This window comes from Oncorhynchus gorbuscha, linkage group LG18, assembly GCF_021184085.1.
Source record: "Oncorhynchus gorbuscha isolate QuinsamMale2020 ecotype Even-year linkage group LG18, OgorEven_v1.0, whole genome shotgun sequence".
Classification (NCBI taxonomy): domain Eukaryota; kingdom Metazoa; phylum Chordata; class Actinopteri; order Salmoniformes; family Salmonidae; genus Oncorhynchus; species Oncorhynchus gorbuscha.
This window is the reverse complement of record NC_060190.1, coordinates 32,773,003-32,789,863: the sequence shown is the minus strand read 5'-3', so window position 1 is coordinate 32,789,863 and position 16,861 is coordinate 32,773,003. Positions and strand designations below refer to the sequence as shown.

At 43.6% G+C, this 16,861-nt stretch overlaps 1 protein-coding gene across 1 annotated transcript in view; it reads left to right on the top strand.

The window, feature by feature from the left end:
- Positions 1-16,861, top strand: part of chd6 (chromodomain helicase DNA binding protein 6) — a 101,252-nt gene that overhangs the window by 32,978 nt on the left and 51,413 nt on the right. Inside the window, 16 exon segments of the mRNA XM_046310144.1 lie at positions 643-708; positions 2,045-2,103; positions 2,478-2,526; positions 2,528-2,596; positions 2,794-2,880; positions 3,060-3,194; positions 3,557-3,678; positions 7,424-7,514; positions 7,516-7,668; positions 10,160-10,336; positions 10,659-10,802; positions 11,278-11,533; positions 11,628-11,838; positions 14,611-14,806; positions 15,652-15,816; positions 16,400-16,579. Coding sequence (XP_046166100.1) covers positions 643-708; positions 2,045-2,103; positions 2,478-2,526; positions 2,528-2,596; positions 2,794-2,880; positions 3,060-3,194; positions 3,557-3,678; positions 7,424-7,514; positions 7,516-7,668; positions 10,160-10,336; positions 10,659-10,802; positions 11,278-11,533; positions 11,628-11,838; positions 14,611-14,806; positions 15,652-15,816; positions 16,400-16,579 — 2,160 coding nt within the window.

Below are 16,861 nucleotides of genomic sequence, written 5' to 3'. Positions count from 1 at the left end.
GAAAAACTCATTCAGACTTCCTCTAGTATGAATTCGTTGCACTATTGAGGAAGAGAATTGTCTTTTCGGACACACGTGTTTGGCAACAGCTGATTATGTCATACTCATTTAGACTTTTCATCTAGTATGAATTCACTGCGCTATTGACGAGGAGAATCATCCTTTGACAACAGCTGATTATCAGATAAGAGAAGGAGCTGTGCCAAAATGAATGAATGGAGGGGAACAACCCAATTGCGCATTAGATGATGACTTCTCATTGTGGATGACTATGTTTGTTGCTTTTTGCAGTGGTTCTTAAACCAGCCCTCGGGGACACCCAGACATTCCATGTATTTGATCTATTCCAGAGTTAGCACACCTGATTCAACTTGCCAACTAATGATCAAGCCCTTGATGAGGTAGTTGGGGGGGTCCCCGAGGAGAGGTTTGAGAACTAGTAGCTTACCGCATACGATTTTACTAAATAGTATTTTTTTAGTATAGTTTATACATTTAGTAAGTAGTTGGCTGCAAAGATTTTGGACACAGCCACTGTCTCCTCTCCCCCTCTCTCTGCTGTGCCCAACTTCTGTCCCCCTTAGTAAGGCCAAACACACTCTTACCCTGCGTAAGTAATCCTCTCTCTCCCCTCTGTCACAGGAGCCACCTGAAGATGAGGCAAACATCATTGAGAAAATCCTGTCGGTTCGAACTGCGAAGAAAGAGGTACACCGCCCGACACGTTTCCCCTATAACTATTTTCAGCAGTGGATGCCGAGATTTATTTTGTTGAACAACTGAAGGTCATTTCTGGTGACTTTAAAAAAGAAATGACATTCTACTCCAGTTTATCTTCCTTTGAAACTCTTCTGAAAATCATGGACAGTTTAATTGTATATCTTGAGCTCAATGACATCACCAGCCAGTTAATCTGTATATAAACCCAAAAAACTATTTAGCTAGCGTAACGTTACTGTATCTTAGCTAACAATTATTACATACATCTATTAATAAGGTTAGCTACACTTGCAGGATTACAAGCTAGCTAGCTACCTTGGAGGCTTCTCGGATGATCTGATGAGAATCTGAGCAAGATATGTGACTTGTCTCTCGGATCATAAACGAAGGTCTCTGCAAAAAATAATTATATTCAGTACCAGTTAAAAGTTTGGACACCTACTCATTAAAGTGTTTTTCTTTATTTGGACAATTTTCTACATTGTAGAATAATAGTGAAGACATCAAAACTATGAAATAACACATATGGAATTGTTAGTAGCAAAACAGTTAGTTAAACAAATCAAAATATATTTTATGTTTGAGATTCTTCAAAGTAGCGACCCTTCTCCGCTTTTCACACTCTTGGCATTTTCTCAACCAGCCTCGGGGTAGTCACCTGGAATGCATTTGAATTAACAGGTGTGCCTTGTTAAAAGTTGATTTGTGGAATTTCTTTCCTCAATGCGTTTGAGCCAATTAGTTACTTTAAAACATGAAGGTCAGTCAAATGCGCAGTCGCAAAAACCATCAAGCGCTATGATGAAACTAGCTCTCATGAGGACCGCCACAGAAAAAGAAGATCCAGACTTATCTCTGCTGTAGAGGATAAGTTCATTGGAGTTACCAGCCATTGGAGTTACCAGAAATTGAAGCCCAAATAAATGCAGAGTTAAAGTAACAGACACATCTCAACATCAGCTGTTCAAAGGAGACTGCGTGAATCAGGCCTTCATGGTCGCATTGCTGCAAAGAAACTACTAAAGGACACTAAGAAGAAGAGACTTGCTTGGTCCAAGAAACGCGAGCAATGGATATTAGACCGGTGGAAGTCTGTCTTTGGTCTGATTCATCCAAATTTTAGATTTTTGGTTCCTACCACCGTGTCTTTGTTAGATGCAGAGTAGGTGAACGGATCTCCACGTGTGGTTTCTACCGTGAAGAAAGGAGGAGGTGTGATGGTGTGGGGGTGCTTTGCTGGTGACACTGTCGTGATTTAGCAACATGTTTGTATACTTTAGTTGATGTTTTAGTTTTTCTATATTTTTTTATCTTTTCTTTCCAGGCATCCCCTGAGGAGACACCTGAGGAGTCAGAGGAGTTCTATGTCAAGTACAGAAATTTGTAAGTGTGCTTAGCAAGGTGGAAAGTGACAGTGGTTATCTGATAACAGATATTCTGTAGCATCAAATAGTCCCAATTTCCTTTGAAGAATTCTTTGTGTATGACATATTATGACGGTATTACTCTCGCGAGGTTTTCAAAGCTCCACCCATTCAAAAGGAGGATTTTCTCATGTTGATCTGTTATACGATGTATTTCCATGTTCTTAAAACCGTACATGTTGTTAAGATGCTATGGCCTGTGGGATTGCTTCTTAAATGGTGGACTAGTTTAATTTAGTGCATTGTGTACACACTACTTGAGATGCTTTTCCCCTTGAATTTATAACTTGAACCCCCCCCCTCCCCCCTCCCCCCTTTTACTCTTGCTCACAGCTCCTACCTGCATTGTAAGTGGGCAACCTTAGAGGATTTGGAGAAGGACCCCTCGCATACACCAAAAAATCAAGCGCTTCAGGACTAAGCAGGCCCAAATGAAGCACATATTTGTTGAGGTGAGCCTACTCACATTTTTCAGAATTTTTGTGGAGGATAATTTTTGTTTCTATATAAAAATGTACTGTTGGCTGCTCTGGGACAGTTTTTTTATTTGTGGTTGTGTACATTTTGTACTTTGCATAAAACATTTATAGCTATGTAAAGTATCACATGAAACACATTTATATTGATTGACGTCTACTCCTCCATGTAGCCTGATGAAGACCTCTTTAACCCTGACTACATAGAGGTGGATCGAATTCTGGAGGTGGCCATCACTACAGACACAGAGACAGGAGAGGTGAGACAGGGAAAGCCAGTTACTCACCACCACTGACCTTTTTTATGCAAGCGTGTGTGAGTGTGTGTGTGTGCTTCAGTCAGTGTATCTGACTCACTGGCTACATTCTGTATGTATCCGTGTCTGACTGACTCATTGACTGACTGTCACTCTATATCCGTGTGCGTGTATGTTTACAGGAGGTGACACACTACCTAGTGAAATGGTGCTCCCTGTCCTATGAGGAGGCTACATGGGAGCTTCAAGAGGACGTGGACCCGGGGAAGATTCGGGAGTTCGAGGAAATCAAGAGGATCCCTGAATACAAATTTGTGGTGAGTGTAATTAGAAAGTCCCTCCCGTGTAATCTACACAATGTAGATTACTGGTTCAGTCGACTTCTCTGTGTGTGTGTGTGTGGCTCTTATTTGAGATGGATAGTCATGCTTGTGGACTGAGTGTGTGTGGCTCTTATTTGAGTTGGATAGTCATCCCTGTGTGTGTGTGGCTCTTATTTGAGATGGACAGTCATCCCTGTGTGTGTGTGTGTGTGTGTGTGTGTGTGTGTGTGTGTGTGTGTGTGTGTGTGTGTGTGTGTGTGTGTGTGTGTGTGTGTGTGTGTGTGTGTGTGTGTGTGTGTGTGTGTGTGTGTGTGTGTGTGTGTGTGTGTGTGTGTGTCCGTCCCCGCTCTGAGCAGGAGAGACCGCAGCCAGACAAGTGGCAGAAGCTGGACAAGTCCAAAGACTACCGAAATGGGAATCAGCTGAGAGAGTACCAGCTGGAAGGCATGAACTGGCTGCTCTTCAACTGGTACAACAGGTAGGACACCTATCCCCCTCTTCCCCCTCAAAATCTTGACGTAGTCCCAGTGGGGACATGTATAGTAGACTTGCTGTCTTGTCTTAAAGGGATATTTTGTGATTTTAGCTTCTCCAGAGTCAGATGAACTCATGGATACCATTTTTATGTAGTAGAACTGTAGTATTTTTGACTTGCATTGATACGTAGTATTGGTCCTAGTGTGGATATAAATTCAGCAACAAAAAAAACCGTCCTCATTGTCAACTGCGTTTATTTTTAGCAACCTTAACATGTGTAAATATTTGTATGAAAATAACAAGATTCAACAACTGAGACATAAACTGTACATGTTCCACAGACATGTGACTAACAGAAATGGAATAATGTGTCCCTGAACAAAGGGGGTTCAAAATCAAAAGTAACAGTCAGTATCTGGTGTGGCCACCAGCTGCATTAAGTACTGCAGTGCATCTCTTCTTCATGGACTGCACCAGATTTGCCAGTTCTTGCTGTGAGATGTTACCCCACTCTTCCACCAAGGCACCTGCAAGTTCCCAGACATTTCTGGGGGGAATGGCCCTAGCCCTCACCCTCTGATCCATCTGATCCAACAGGTCCCAGACGTGCTCAATGGGATTGAGATCCGGGCTCTTTGCTGGCCATGGCAGAACACTGACATTCCTGTCTTGCAGGAAATCAGGCACAGAACAAGCAGTATGGCATTGTCATGCTGGAGGGTCATGTCTGGATGAGCCTGCAGGAAGGGTACCACATGAGGGAGCAGGATGTCTTCCCTGTAATGCACAGCGTTGAGATTGCCTGCAATGACAACAAGCTCAGTCCGATGATGCTGTGACACACTGCCCCAGACCATGGCGGAACCTCCACCTCCAAATCAATCCCGCTCCAGAGTACAAGACTCGGTGTAAAGCTCATTCCTTCGACGATAACCGCGAATCCGACCATCACCCCTGGTGAGCCAAAACCACGACTCGTCAGTGAAGAGCACTTTTTGCCAGTCCTGTCTGGTCCAGCGACGGTGGGTTTGTGTCCATAGGCAACGTAGTTGCCGGTGATGTCTGGTGAGGACCTGCAACAGGCGTACAAGCCCTCAGTCCAGCCTCTCTCAGCCTATTGCGGAGAGTCTGAGCACCGACGGAGGGATTGTGTGTTCCTGGTGGAACTCAGGCAGTTGTTGTTGCCATCCTGTACCTGTCCCGCAGGTGTGATGCTCGGATGTACTGATCCTGTGTAGGTGTTGTTACACGTGGTTTGCCACTGCGAGGACGATCAGCTGTCCGTCCTTTCTCCCTGTAGCTAGGTATTAGGCGTCTCACAGTACGGACATTGCAATTTATTGCCCTGACCACATCTGCAGTCCTCATGCCTCCTTGCCGCATGCCTAAGGCACGTTCACGCAGATGAGCAGGGACCCTGGGCATCTTTATTTTGGTGTTTTTCAGAGTCAATAGTAAGGCCTCTTTAGTGTCCTAAGTTTTCATAACTGTGACCTTAATTGCCTACCGTCTGTAAGCTGTTAGTGTCTTAACGACTGTTCCACAGGTGCATGTTCATTAATTGTTTATGGTTCATTGAACAAGAATGGGAAACAGTGTTTAAACACTTTACAACACTTTACGTATTATCTTTGAAAGACAGGGTCCTGAAAAGGGGCCGTTTTTTTGTTTGTTGCTGAGTTTAGTTAGCAAGCTAAATGTTCCCAGATGTCGTACTAAATTCGCCAAAGTATGAAGTATACAAGCCGTGGACACTGCTTTTCTGCAATTTTTCAGAAAATTCAAAAATTCTTCAGAAAATTAGCATAGCTTCACAACGTTTTCAGATTTAAAGAAAAGGGCAGAAATTCTGCAGCCGAAGTCCGACTAGAGCGGATACAAATTCTAATACGTAAATTTAAACAAACAAGACATTTGAAATGACTTTTCTTTTACTTTGATACGTATATTTGAGCAATTACATTTACTTTTGATATTTAAGTATATTTCAAACCAAATACTTTATTTATTTACGGATAGCCAGGGGCACACTCCAACACTCATCATGTACAAACAAAGCATGTGTGTTTATTGAGTCCACCAGATCAGAGGCAATTGGGATGACCAGCAATGTTCTCTTGATAAGTGCGTGAATTGAACCATTTTCGTGTCCTGCTAAGAATTCAAAATGTAAAGAGTACTTTTGGGTGTCAGGGAGTTCATTATTTTCTTTAGGAATGTAGTGAAGTAAACGTAGTTAAAATATAAATAGTGAAGTACAGATACCCCCAAAAATGACTTGGAATATTATTTTTTACTGAAGTACTTTACACCACTGACTGGCCCTGAATAAAATAAGTTGCGTCGTGTTTCGACCAAGGCAATTCCTGTAAAGGCATATTGCTGTTTTCCCTGATCAAGTGTGGTAACCTGTGATATTTTTTTTTGTCCACATAAATGACTAGGGTAAGTTGTTAAGGTGAAACTCACTTGACTGTCTTGCAATGTTGAACACAATTTAACTTGCAATTGTGCTTCCTGCCACACGCCGTTCTGCATGTCTCTTTCATTGCTGCAAAATGTTTAGAAATAACTTTTTATTGCCCAGAACTGTAATAAGTCTTAGGAGTTTTTTTTTTTTTACCATGTTGCCTACATATTGAAAAGTGTCTAAGAACCTGGAGTGAATTTCATTACTCAAAAGAAAGGCTACAGCTGCTTCTCTGGTAGTGTAACGAAACATCATGTTTGATTTTCTAACGATGAACACAAATCAGATCGAATCTTCAAATGCAGAGAAATTTGTCCGTTTGGGCAGTTGTGTTGGAGTATAATTTTTATGACAGATTTGAGTAGCTCGTTCAAAGTAATTGCCGTGTATCGCTTTTTCTTTTGTTGTTTATCCACTCTGATGGACAATACAGTGGTGTTGCATCCCTTACAAGAGGCTCAGACAGCTGTTCAGTTTGTTCACATCAAAATCACAAATGGTTTGTTGTGCCTGGAAATAAATAACACATATTGAAACCAGGCAAGATCAAAAGGCGAGATTAGGTGTTCAAATTAACCAAATATTTATGGTACACTGATATCAAACAATATTTCCTTGACTGGAGGTTTTCGGGCACAGCCAGTCTTTACGCTAAGATAGCGCTAACGCAAGTTAGCATTGGCTCACAAAGCGACCTCGAACGTCCATCATACTGGACGCAGAGACATAAACATGGTATCCATGAGTTCATCTGACTCTGGGGATGTAGGTAAATTGTTATTGTCCCAAACTATCCCTTTAATCATTCAAGGCTGAGATGGAGGGTATGACAACTTTTGGTGTGGTGGACTATCTTTAAATTGCTAACCTGTGAAATATTTGCATCAAAAACATTTGTTAGATACCTATATGTTATCATTCAGTGCATCGCGTTTCGCTTGGATTGTAAACAGGTGGGTTACTGTGAATGGGAGGGGCTGGGGACTGGCTTTGGCAGAGGTTTATTGAGGATTGTTACTTCCGCTCAGAACAGATTTGAAAACCTTAGCTCCCAGAATCAAACTGAGTTGGACAGCACATGTGCACACACAGCTGGACAGCACATGTGAGATTTGGTTCTATGTTCCGAGATGACCTTTTACTCGCCTTCTATGGTAAAGGTCATCCCCCGCACCTTTTGTCTTTTTTGATGACATTTTGATTTTGTGTTTGACACCAACGTGATTCCTGCATCTTCCTGTTTATCACAACAGTTTTCCCACCTCTTCCCATACAGGAAGAACTGCATCCTGGCTGACGAGATGGGCCTGGGGAAGACCATCCAGTCCATCACCTTCCTCTTCGAGATGTTTTCCATGGGCCTGCGGGGGGCCCTTCCTCATCATTGCCCCCCTCTCCACCATCACCAATTGGGAGAGGGAGTTCCGTACCTGGACGGAGATCAATGTCATCGTCTATCACGGCAGCCAGATCAGCCGCCAGATGATCCACCAGTACGAGATGCACCACAAGGACCAGCAGGTGAGCCAACATGGAGGATGTGTGTGTGATGATGTATGAGTGCAAGGGTTAAACCTCTTCTTCACTGTGACGGATTTCCGTAAAAAAAAATTTGGGGGGGGGTAAAATAAATGAAATTAGTCAAATACGCAGTTTAATATGTTTACAAAATGATCCTCTTTCCCTAAAAGCATGACGCCCTGGCAACCCCAAGCTTAAGCCAATTTTTTTTATAAGATGCTATGCTGCATCTGTTATGTAACAGGTTATAACAATTTTAAATTAATTATATTTGGGGCTCCCAAGTGGTGCAGTGCTCTAAGACACTGCATCTCAGTGCAAGAGGCGTACCTGGTTCAAATCCAGGCTGTATGACATCCGGCCGTGATTGAGAGTTCCATAGGGTGGCGCCCAGTGTCGTTTGGGGTAGGCTGTCATTGTGAATAAGAATTTGTCCTTAACTGACTTGACTAGTTAAATAAAAATTATATTTCATTATTTTAATACATTTTAGAGTAGAATATCCTTTTAAAAAGTCACCCAAAATGACCTCAGTTGTTAAGCAAAAAAATCTGACCAATTCCTGTCCTTTTCAATAAAAATATTAATTAAATTAAAAAATAAGATTCCATATGACGGAGATACGTCGCAGTGATGGAGAACTTTACCTAATTGAAACCCCCCAAAAGACTGAATGCATCAAATGCTACAAATATACGTTGTAACTTGTCACTGATATTAAAAGTGTATCTTGCTTTTTGTTTACTTTTTAAAAATCAGATTGTTTTAGGGGCGCCGCTACTAATTAATATAGGGTGAACACTGACGTATGTTTCAATCTACACAAGATATGCAGATGTACTGTGTGTTTTTGTATGAGCCTGCATGGGTCAAACATAAGCTGTGTATGTATGAATCTACAGTAGACAAAAGGGTGAGCCATTGACTGTCTATAGTGTTGGTTTCATGAGCTGAAATAAGATGCACAAAATGCTTATTTCTCTCCATTTTGTGCAACAAATTTGTTTACATCCCTATTTGTGAGCATTTCTCCTTTGCCAAGTTAATCCATCCACCTGACAGTGTGGCATATCAAGAAGCTGATTAAACAGCATGATCATTACACAGGTGCACTTTGTGCTGGGGAGAATAAAAGACCACTCTAAAATGTGTAGTTTTGTCACAATGACACCGAAGTTTTGAGTTAGCGTGCAATTGGCATGCTGACTACAGGAATGTCCACCAGAGCTGTTGTCAGAGAATTTAATGTTAATTTCTCTCAAACATTGTTTTAGAGAGTTTGGCAGTTTGTCCAACCGGCCTCACAACCGCAGAACACGTGTAACCACGCTAGCCCAGGATCTACACATTCGGCCTCTTCACCTACGGGATTGTCTTAAGAACAGCCATCCGGACAGCTGATGGAACTGTGGCTTTGCATAACCAAAGAATTTCTGCACAAATTGTCCGAAACCGTCTCAGGGAAGCTCATCTGCGTGCTCATCATCCTCACCAAGATCTTGTCCTGATTGCAGTGCGACGTTATAACCGACTTCAGTGGGAGAATCACTTCGATGGCCACTAGCATGCAGGAGCAGTGTGCTCTTCACGGATTTATCCTGGTTTCAACTGTGCTGGGCAGATCGCAGACAGCGTAGTGTGTGTGGCGTTGTGTGGGTGAGTGGTTTGCTGATGTCAACATTGTCAACAGAGTGCCCCATGGTGGCGGTGGGGTTATGGTTTGGGCAGGCATAAGCTACAGACAACAAACAATTGCATTTTATTAATGGCAATTTGAATGCATAGAGATACCATGACTAGATCCTGAGGCCCATTGTCGTGCCATTCATCCACCGCCATCACCTCATGTTTCAGCATGATAATTCACGGCCCCATGTTGCAAAGATCTGTACACAATTCCTGGAAGTTGAAAATATCCCAGTTCTTCCATGGCTTGCATACTCACCAGACATGTCACCAATTTAGCATGTTTGGGATGCTCTGGATCTGTGTGTACGACAGCGTATTCCAGTTCCCGCCAATATCCAGCAACTTCTCACAGCTGTTGAAGAGTGGGATAACATTCCACAGGCCACAATCAACAGCCTGATCAACTCTATGTGAAGGAGATGTCGTGCCGCATGAGGCAAATGGTGGTCACACCATCTCATTCATCCACGCCTCTTCTTTTGTGATCTTCTAATGTTACAAGATATTCGAATGAGTTCTAATATCAACCCTGCAAAATGTGAGGATTTCACACGAACGACTTCAACGTTTTGATATTTGATCGAAGAGGACAGCAATCTGTTGCCATGGTATTGTTTTTAATTTACTGTGGTAGGATTAAATGTTTCGGACCAGAACTCCCTGAGGACAACATAGCGGTTTTCATCCAAGTGTTAAAGCAGTGTTTTAAAGAACGACTCTAAAAAGTGTGTGTTAAAGAAGTGTTAAAGGTATTCTTAATGATTTTTATTTTATTCCAACTTTTGTCTTTCTCTGTGTCTAGGGAAATATAGTGTCGGGCGGGTACAAGTTCCACGGGGTGATCACCACCTTTGAGATGATCATGGCCGACTGTCCAGAGCTGAAGAAGATCCACTGGCGCTGCGTGGTCATCGACGAAGCCCACCGCCTCAAGAACCGCAACTGTAAACTCCTGGAGGGCCTCAAGCTCATGAACCTGGTGAGGGGGTAGCTAGCTAACTCTCTTGGCCGTCTGCATTGTCGTTGTAGTCCAATTCAGTGCAGCACCGGCCAAGGCTGATGGTAGCATGGATGCCCTCCCTTGGTCAAGAGGGACATTCCTGCACAAAAATAAACATTGTAATGAGCCAGACTAGCGAGTGGGAATCTCTGAGTTACATGGATGATATGTGTCTTTGAGTGGCATGAAAAGCTCTATAAATGTTTTTATGTATAAAATACTCAAATCTGTGTACCATTTTGTTGTGTAATACATGCATTGTAAATTTGTTGGGCTCTTCCACCTCTACCACCCCCTGTAGGAACACAAAGTCCTCCTGACGGGTACCCCTCTGCAGAACTCGGTGGAGGAGCTCTTCAGTCTTCTCAACTTCCTGGAGCCCCTACAGTTCCCCTCAGAGATCCTCTTCCTAGAGGAGTTTGGAGATCTGAAGACTGAGGAACAGGTGATTTTTATTTATTTGTTTATTTATTTTTTCTCTGAGATACCCTTTTCGTGTCGCAAAGTGGGAAACCTACATTTTGGAATTTATGGGAATGTTGATTCTTTCTCAGAGACACCCTTCGGCAATTTCCTTTTTAAACATTGTATCGTATACTTAATGGCAGTTAACATGCTTCTGAACAAAACGGAAAGCCTGCACTTTACATCATCAAGCAGTTGTTGAATCTGTGTCGGTATCAAGTTGTTGCATCTGTAGTGCAGGTGTGGGCAATTTAAACATATTGTTATGAATAGCGCCACAGTAAACATAATGTTGTGTCCAGGCCAGACTAAACACAATTGAATTGTCTAATTCCAAACTGTATTCTGTTAAGTCTGTAGCTACGCTAGACATTCTAAGTCTCATTACTGCAGACCATCAGATCCTGACCTCCTCTGTCCTCCTTTGACCCCAACCCTGCTCTCCTCTACCCCAGGTGAAGAAGCTGCAGGCCATCCTGAAGCCCATGATGCTGCGGCGGCTGAAGGACGACGTGGAGAAGAACCTGGCACCCAAGGAGGAGACCATCATTGAGGTGGAGCTCACCAACATGCAGAAGAAGTACTACCGTGCCATCCTTGAGAAGAACTTCACCTTCCTGGCCAAGGGGGCCAACCAGCATAACATGCCCAACCTCATAAACACCATGATGGAGCTGCGCAAGTGCTGCAACCACCCCTACCTGATCAAAGGTGACATGTGGAAACACAAACACACAACAACAAAAAACCACTTAAAATGTTCACAGTTCATAATAAAATGTAAATTTTCGATGGAAACGTCCAGGTGCGGAGGAGAAGATCCTGGATAGCTTCAGGAAAACACACAGCCCCGATGCCTGGGACTTCAACCTCCAGGCAATGATCCAGGCGGCGGGGAAGCTGGTGCTCATCGACAAACTGCTGCCTAAGCTGATTGCTGGTGGCCACAAGGTGCTGGTCTTCTCCCAGATGGTGCGCTGCCTGGATATCCTGGAGGACTACCTCATCCAGAGGAGGTGAGCCTGGGGCTGAGGATAGAGACCGGGGTTTGGGGCAGTGATAGTGTAGTAAACAACCAAAGATTTCAAGACTAAAAGTGGTGAAAGTAGTAGCCTACAATAGGATAAAAACTCCAGGTAAAAATACACTTTATCTAGTCCTTGGCCTATATCCTAATCTGACTTTGGTGCAGGTCAAAGTGTATTTGTCACGTGGTACCGTGAAATGGTTACTTGAATATTTGCATTGTCGCAGTATCAAAACTAAGAAAGTCTCCAGATAAAAATATTTCATAATTATTAGATTATGTTTACCTAGACACACTTATTTAATTTGATGGGTCATGTGAAAGAAATACTATAACCACCCCCCAGCTACATTGTAGTTAAAAGTGGATGGGTCACTATTGTCTCGACATGTACACATGTTCATGAAATACAATAGATGGCCGTAATCACCCAGACACACCTGGCTAACTTGATGTGTCCTATAATCATCTGGGAAAGAGGAGTCTTTTGTTTAGACATGTAGCTAGCTAGCTAAACAATGAACCACAATCCCAACCTATAGCTACAGTACAAACGGATTGTGATAGCTAGCCACCATTCATTACATTTACATTTAAGTCATTTAGCAGACGCTCTTATCCAGAGCGACTTACAAATTGGTGCATTCACCTTATGACATCCAGTGGAACAGTCACTTTACAATAGTGCATCTAAAACTTAAGGGGGGTGAGAGGGATTACTTATCCTATCCTAGGTATTCCTTAAAGAGGTGGGGTTTCAGGTGTCTCCGGAAGGTGGTGATTGACTCCGCTGTCCTGGCGTCGTGAGGGAGTTTGTTCCACCATTGGGGGGCCAGGGCAGCGAACAGTTTTGACTGGGCTGAGCGGGAGCTGTACTTCCTCAGTGGTAGGGAGGCGAGCAGGCCAGAGGTGGATGAACGCAGTGCCCTTGTTTGGGTGTAGGGCCTGATCAGAGCCTGGAGGTACTGAGGTGCCGTTCCCCTCACAGCTCCGTAGGCAAGCACCATGGTCTTGTAGCGGATGCGAGCTTCAACTGGAAGCCAGTGGAGAGAACGGAGGAGCGGGGTGACGTGAGAGAACTTGGGAAGGTTGAACACCAGACGGGCTGCGGCGTTCTGGATGAGTTGAAGGGGTTTAATGGCACAGGCAGGGAGCCCAGCCAACAGCGAGTTGCAGTAATCCAGACGGGAGATGACAAGTGCCTGGATTAGGACCTGCGCCGCTTCCTGTGTGAGGCAGGGTCGTACTCTGCGGATGTTGTAGAGCATGAACCTACAGGAACGGGCCACCGCCTTGATGTTGGTTGAGAACGACAGGGTGTTGTCCAGGATCACGCCAAGGTTCTTCATGAAATGCTGTAGTATGAATCTGCAGGTAGCTAAAGCTAACCAACTAGGTTCAATGTCAGCTGGCTAGCTAACATTAGGCTATAACTAGCAATGCAAATGGAATTCTGAGATTACAAATAACATTGCTGCATAGATAATACACAACGGGCAAACTAACGTTTGCTAGCGAGCTAACAGTACAATTTTAACATGCAACGAAAACTACTGCAACGAAAATTAGCATGGATGAACGCTTTTCTGTTTGTACCTAGCTACAGCTCGTTTGGCCCGTTGTGTCAAGTCACTCCGGTTCACACTGACTGTACAGAAGGTAGTCCATCACAACTTGTCCCCACTGATCTTTGTCGATAGAGCTTGATTCCCATGTTCCAGAAGGCATTTCTATTCTATTTCTATTTTGATTACATTTTTGCATTTTTTAAAATCATTATATACACTACCGTTCCAAAGTTTGGGGTCACTTAGGAATTTCCTTGTTTTTGAAAGAAAAGCTATTTTTTTGGTCCATTAAAATAACATTAAATTGATCAGAAATATAGTGTAGACATTGTTAATGTTGTAAATGACTACTGTAGCTGGAATATCTACATAGGCATACAGAGGCCCATTATCAGCAACCATCACTCCTGTGTTCCAATGGCCTGTTGTGTTATCCTTTTAAAATGATGAACTTAGATTAGCTAATTGATCATTTGAAAACCCTTTTGCAATAATGTTAGCACAGCTGAAAACGGTTGTGCTGATTTAAATAAGCAATACAACTGGCCTTCTTTAGACTAATTGAGTATCTGGAGCATCAGCATTTGTGGGTTCGATTACAGGCTCAAAATGGCCAGAAACAAAGAACTTTCTTCTGAAACTCATCAGTTTATTCTTGTTCTGAGAAATGAAGGCTATTTGATGCGAGAAATTGCTAAGAAACTGAAGATCATGTTCAACGCTGTGTACTACTTCCTTCACAGAATAGTGCAAACTGGCTCTAATCAGAATAGAAAGAGGAGTGGGAGGCCCCGGTGCACAACTGAGCAAGAGGACAAGTACATTAGACTGTCTAGTTTGAGAAACAGCAGGGCAGAAATTTGAAGAACGGAAAGGTGGCATCCTATGACGGTGCCACGTTAAAAGATACTGAGCTCTTCAGTAAGGCCATTCTAATGCCAATGTTTGCGTATGGAGATTGCATGACTGTGTGTTTGATTTGATATACCTGTCAGCAATGGGTATGGCTGAAATAGGGGAGTGTGTGTTTTGTCGCGAATTCAAGGGTAACCCCGACCAGGAACAAACCTGGGTCCAGCGACTGTCAGCTGAACAGATTAGCCATTACGCCAAAAGATCCAAATCTCTTGAGGTTGCTGGGTGTTCGGTTGAGGTCGTTACAGTACTTTCATATGTTTTATATTTGGTTGCAGATACACCTATGAGCGCATCGATGGCAGAGTGCGGGGTAACCTGCGCCAGGCTGCGATTGACAGGTTCTGTAAGGTGGACTCGGACCGCTTTGTGTTCCTGCTGTGTACTCGTGCTGGGGGCCTAGGCATCAACCTGACCGCTGCAGACACCTGCATCATCTTCGACTCGGACTGGAACCCCCAGAATGACCTACAGGTTAGTCAGCACAAAGTTCAGTACCACTTAGGGCACGTTTTTCGGATCTCGATTAAACCCAGTGCTGGACTTAAAAGTATTATACTAATTTCCTGAAGTGGTTTCATGGCGCAGTAGTTAGCCTAGCTGCTAAGGATTTGGACCTGTAGCCAAAAGGTTGCCTGTTCAAAAAAGAAAAATTGATCTGGCATCTGAAGGGCTGCTGGGTTCAGTTCCTAACAACAATCCCCTACTGCTGGGCCCTTCAGAAATTCACTTAACCCCACAACATGCTCTCCAACCATGTGCGCTGCACTGCAGATACAAGACACATTTTTGTTGTGCGCTGTAACCATGGACAGTAAAGTTGTGTTGTCATTGTATCGATATCCTGTGTGGCTCAGTTGATAGAGCAATGTCGGGATTGTTGGTTCCGTTCCTGCTGGGTTCACCCCTATGAAAATGTATACACTCTGTAAATTGCTTCAGATGAAAGGGGCGGCTATATATACTGCCCTACCAAGCAAAAGGGCAGTTACGGCTCATAGCGTGGAACTGAGAAAAATAGATTTTATTTACCTTGGTTTCACAGTAACTTTATGCAGTTGCTGCTAACATGACCTGCATTTTCTCCAAAACACAATACAATAGAGGCAGGATACTTGTCCACATGATTAAGCATGTATTTAATGTTGCAAATGACAATTAACTCATGTTCGACCAATTTTCTTGGTAGGGCAGTATATTTCCAGCAGATTTCATGTGTGCATGGAGTATGACATGGCATATGGAAAAAGACTACTCTTCACACACTGTTAATGGCAGTATTAATACAACAAAAACTGCTCTGTGATTGTCCATGCCAGGCCCAAGCCCGCTGCCACCGCATCGGCCAGAGTAAAGCAGTGAAGGTGTACAGACTGATCACTAGGAACTCCTATGAGAGGGAGATGTTTGACAAAGCCAGTCTGAAGCTGGGTCTAGACAAGGCCGTGCTGCAGGACATCAATCGAAAGGGCAGCCTCAATGGGGTGAGAGACTGTGCTATAACAGCCTGGTCCCAGATCTGTTTGTGCTGTCTTGCCAACTCCTATTGTCATTCATCCTCATGCTCATCACAAACTGATCTAGGACCAGGTTAAACTGTAAAGGATGAATGTTTGATGCCAGGGTTTTCTTTGTATAAAGATTGCGTTGTCTACCACCTTCATGTAGTAGTAGTCTTTGCCATTTGTATGGTCATCCACACTGCACTGCAGTCCCTTAACACTTTTGTTGCCTGTTTTGCAGTACAACACAAGCAGTTGTCATCGGACTTGATAAACATGTTCCTTTGGACTATCCTGGTTTAGTACCCCTCCATCCGTTCATCAAACTTTCACTACCCGTGTCAGCAGAAGGCGGCTTTGTGATTTTCCACATCCCTACCGAAATATTCCAATAAACACAGATTTTTAGATCTCTCTGCTGTTTCTGATTCCTAAGGATCCCTTATATAATTCAGGAAATAAATTCAAATGGAATTGACCTCAACCTTGATCTGTAATTGGTTCCAGCTTATCTGAGATCTGTTGCTATGGCTTCCTAACTAATGGGGGGCATGGTGTCCCAAAGATGCAGCAGATGACCAAGATTGAGGTGGAGGACCTGCTGAGGAAGGGGGCATATGGAGCGCTGATGGACGAGGAGGACGAGGGCTCCAAGTTCTGCGAGGAGGACATCGACCAGATCCTGCAGCGCCGCACACAAACCATCACCATTGAGACAGAGGGCAAGGGCTCCACCTTCGCCAAGGTAAACCCTGACCCTTATACCCTGACCTCTAACCCCTGACCCTAATATTCAAACCATCGAGAGAGAGAGAGAGAGAGGGCAGGGGCTCCAACTTTGCCAAGGTAAGACCATGACCCTTTGCTCCTAACCTCCTGACCCTGATACCCAGACCATCACCATTCGGACAGAGGGCAAGGGCTCTACCTTTGCTAAGGTAAATCCCAACCTTTATACTCTTACCTCTAACCCCTGACTCTAATACCCAGACCATCACCATCCAGACAGAGGGCAAGGGCTCTACCT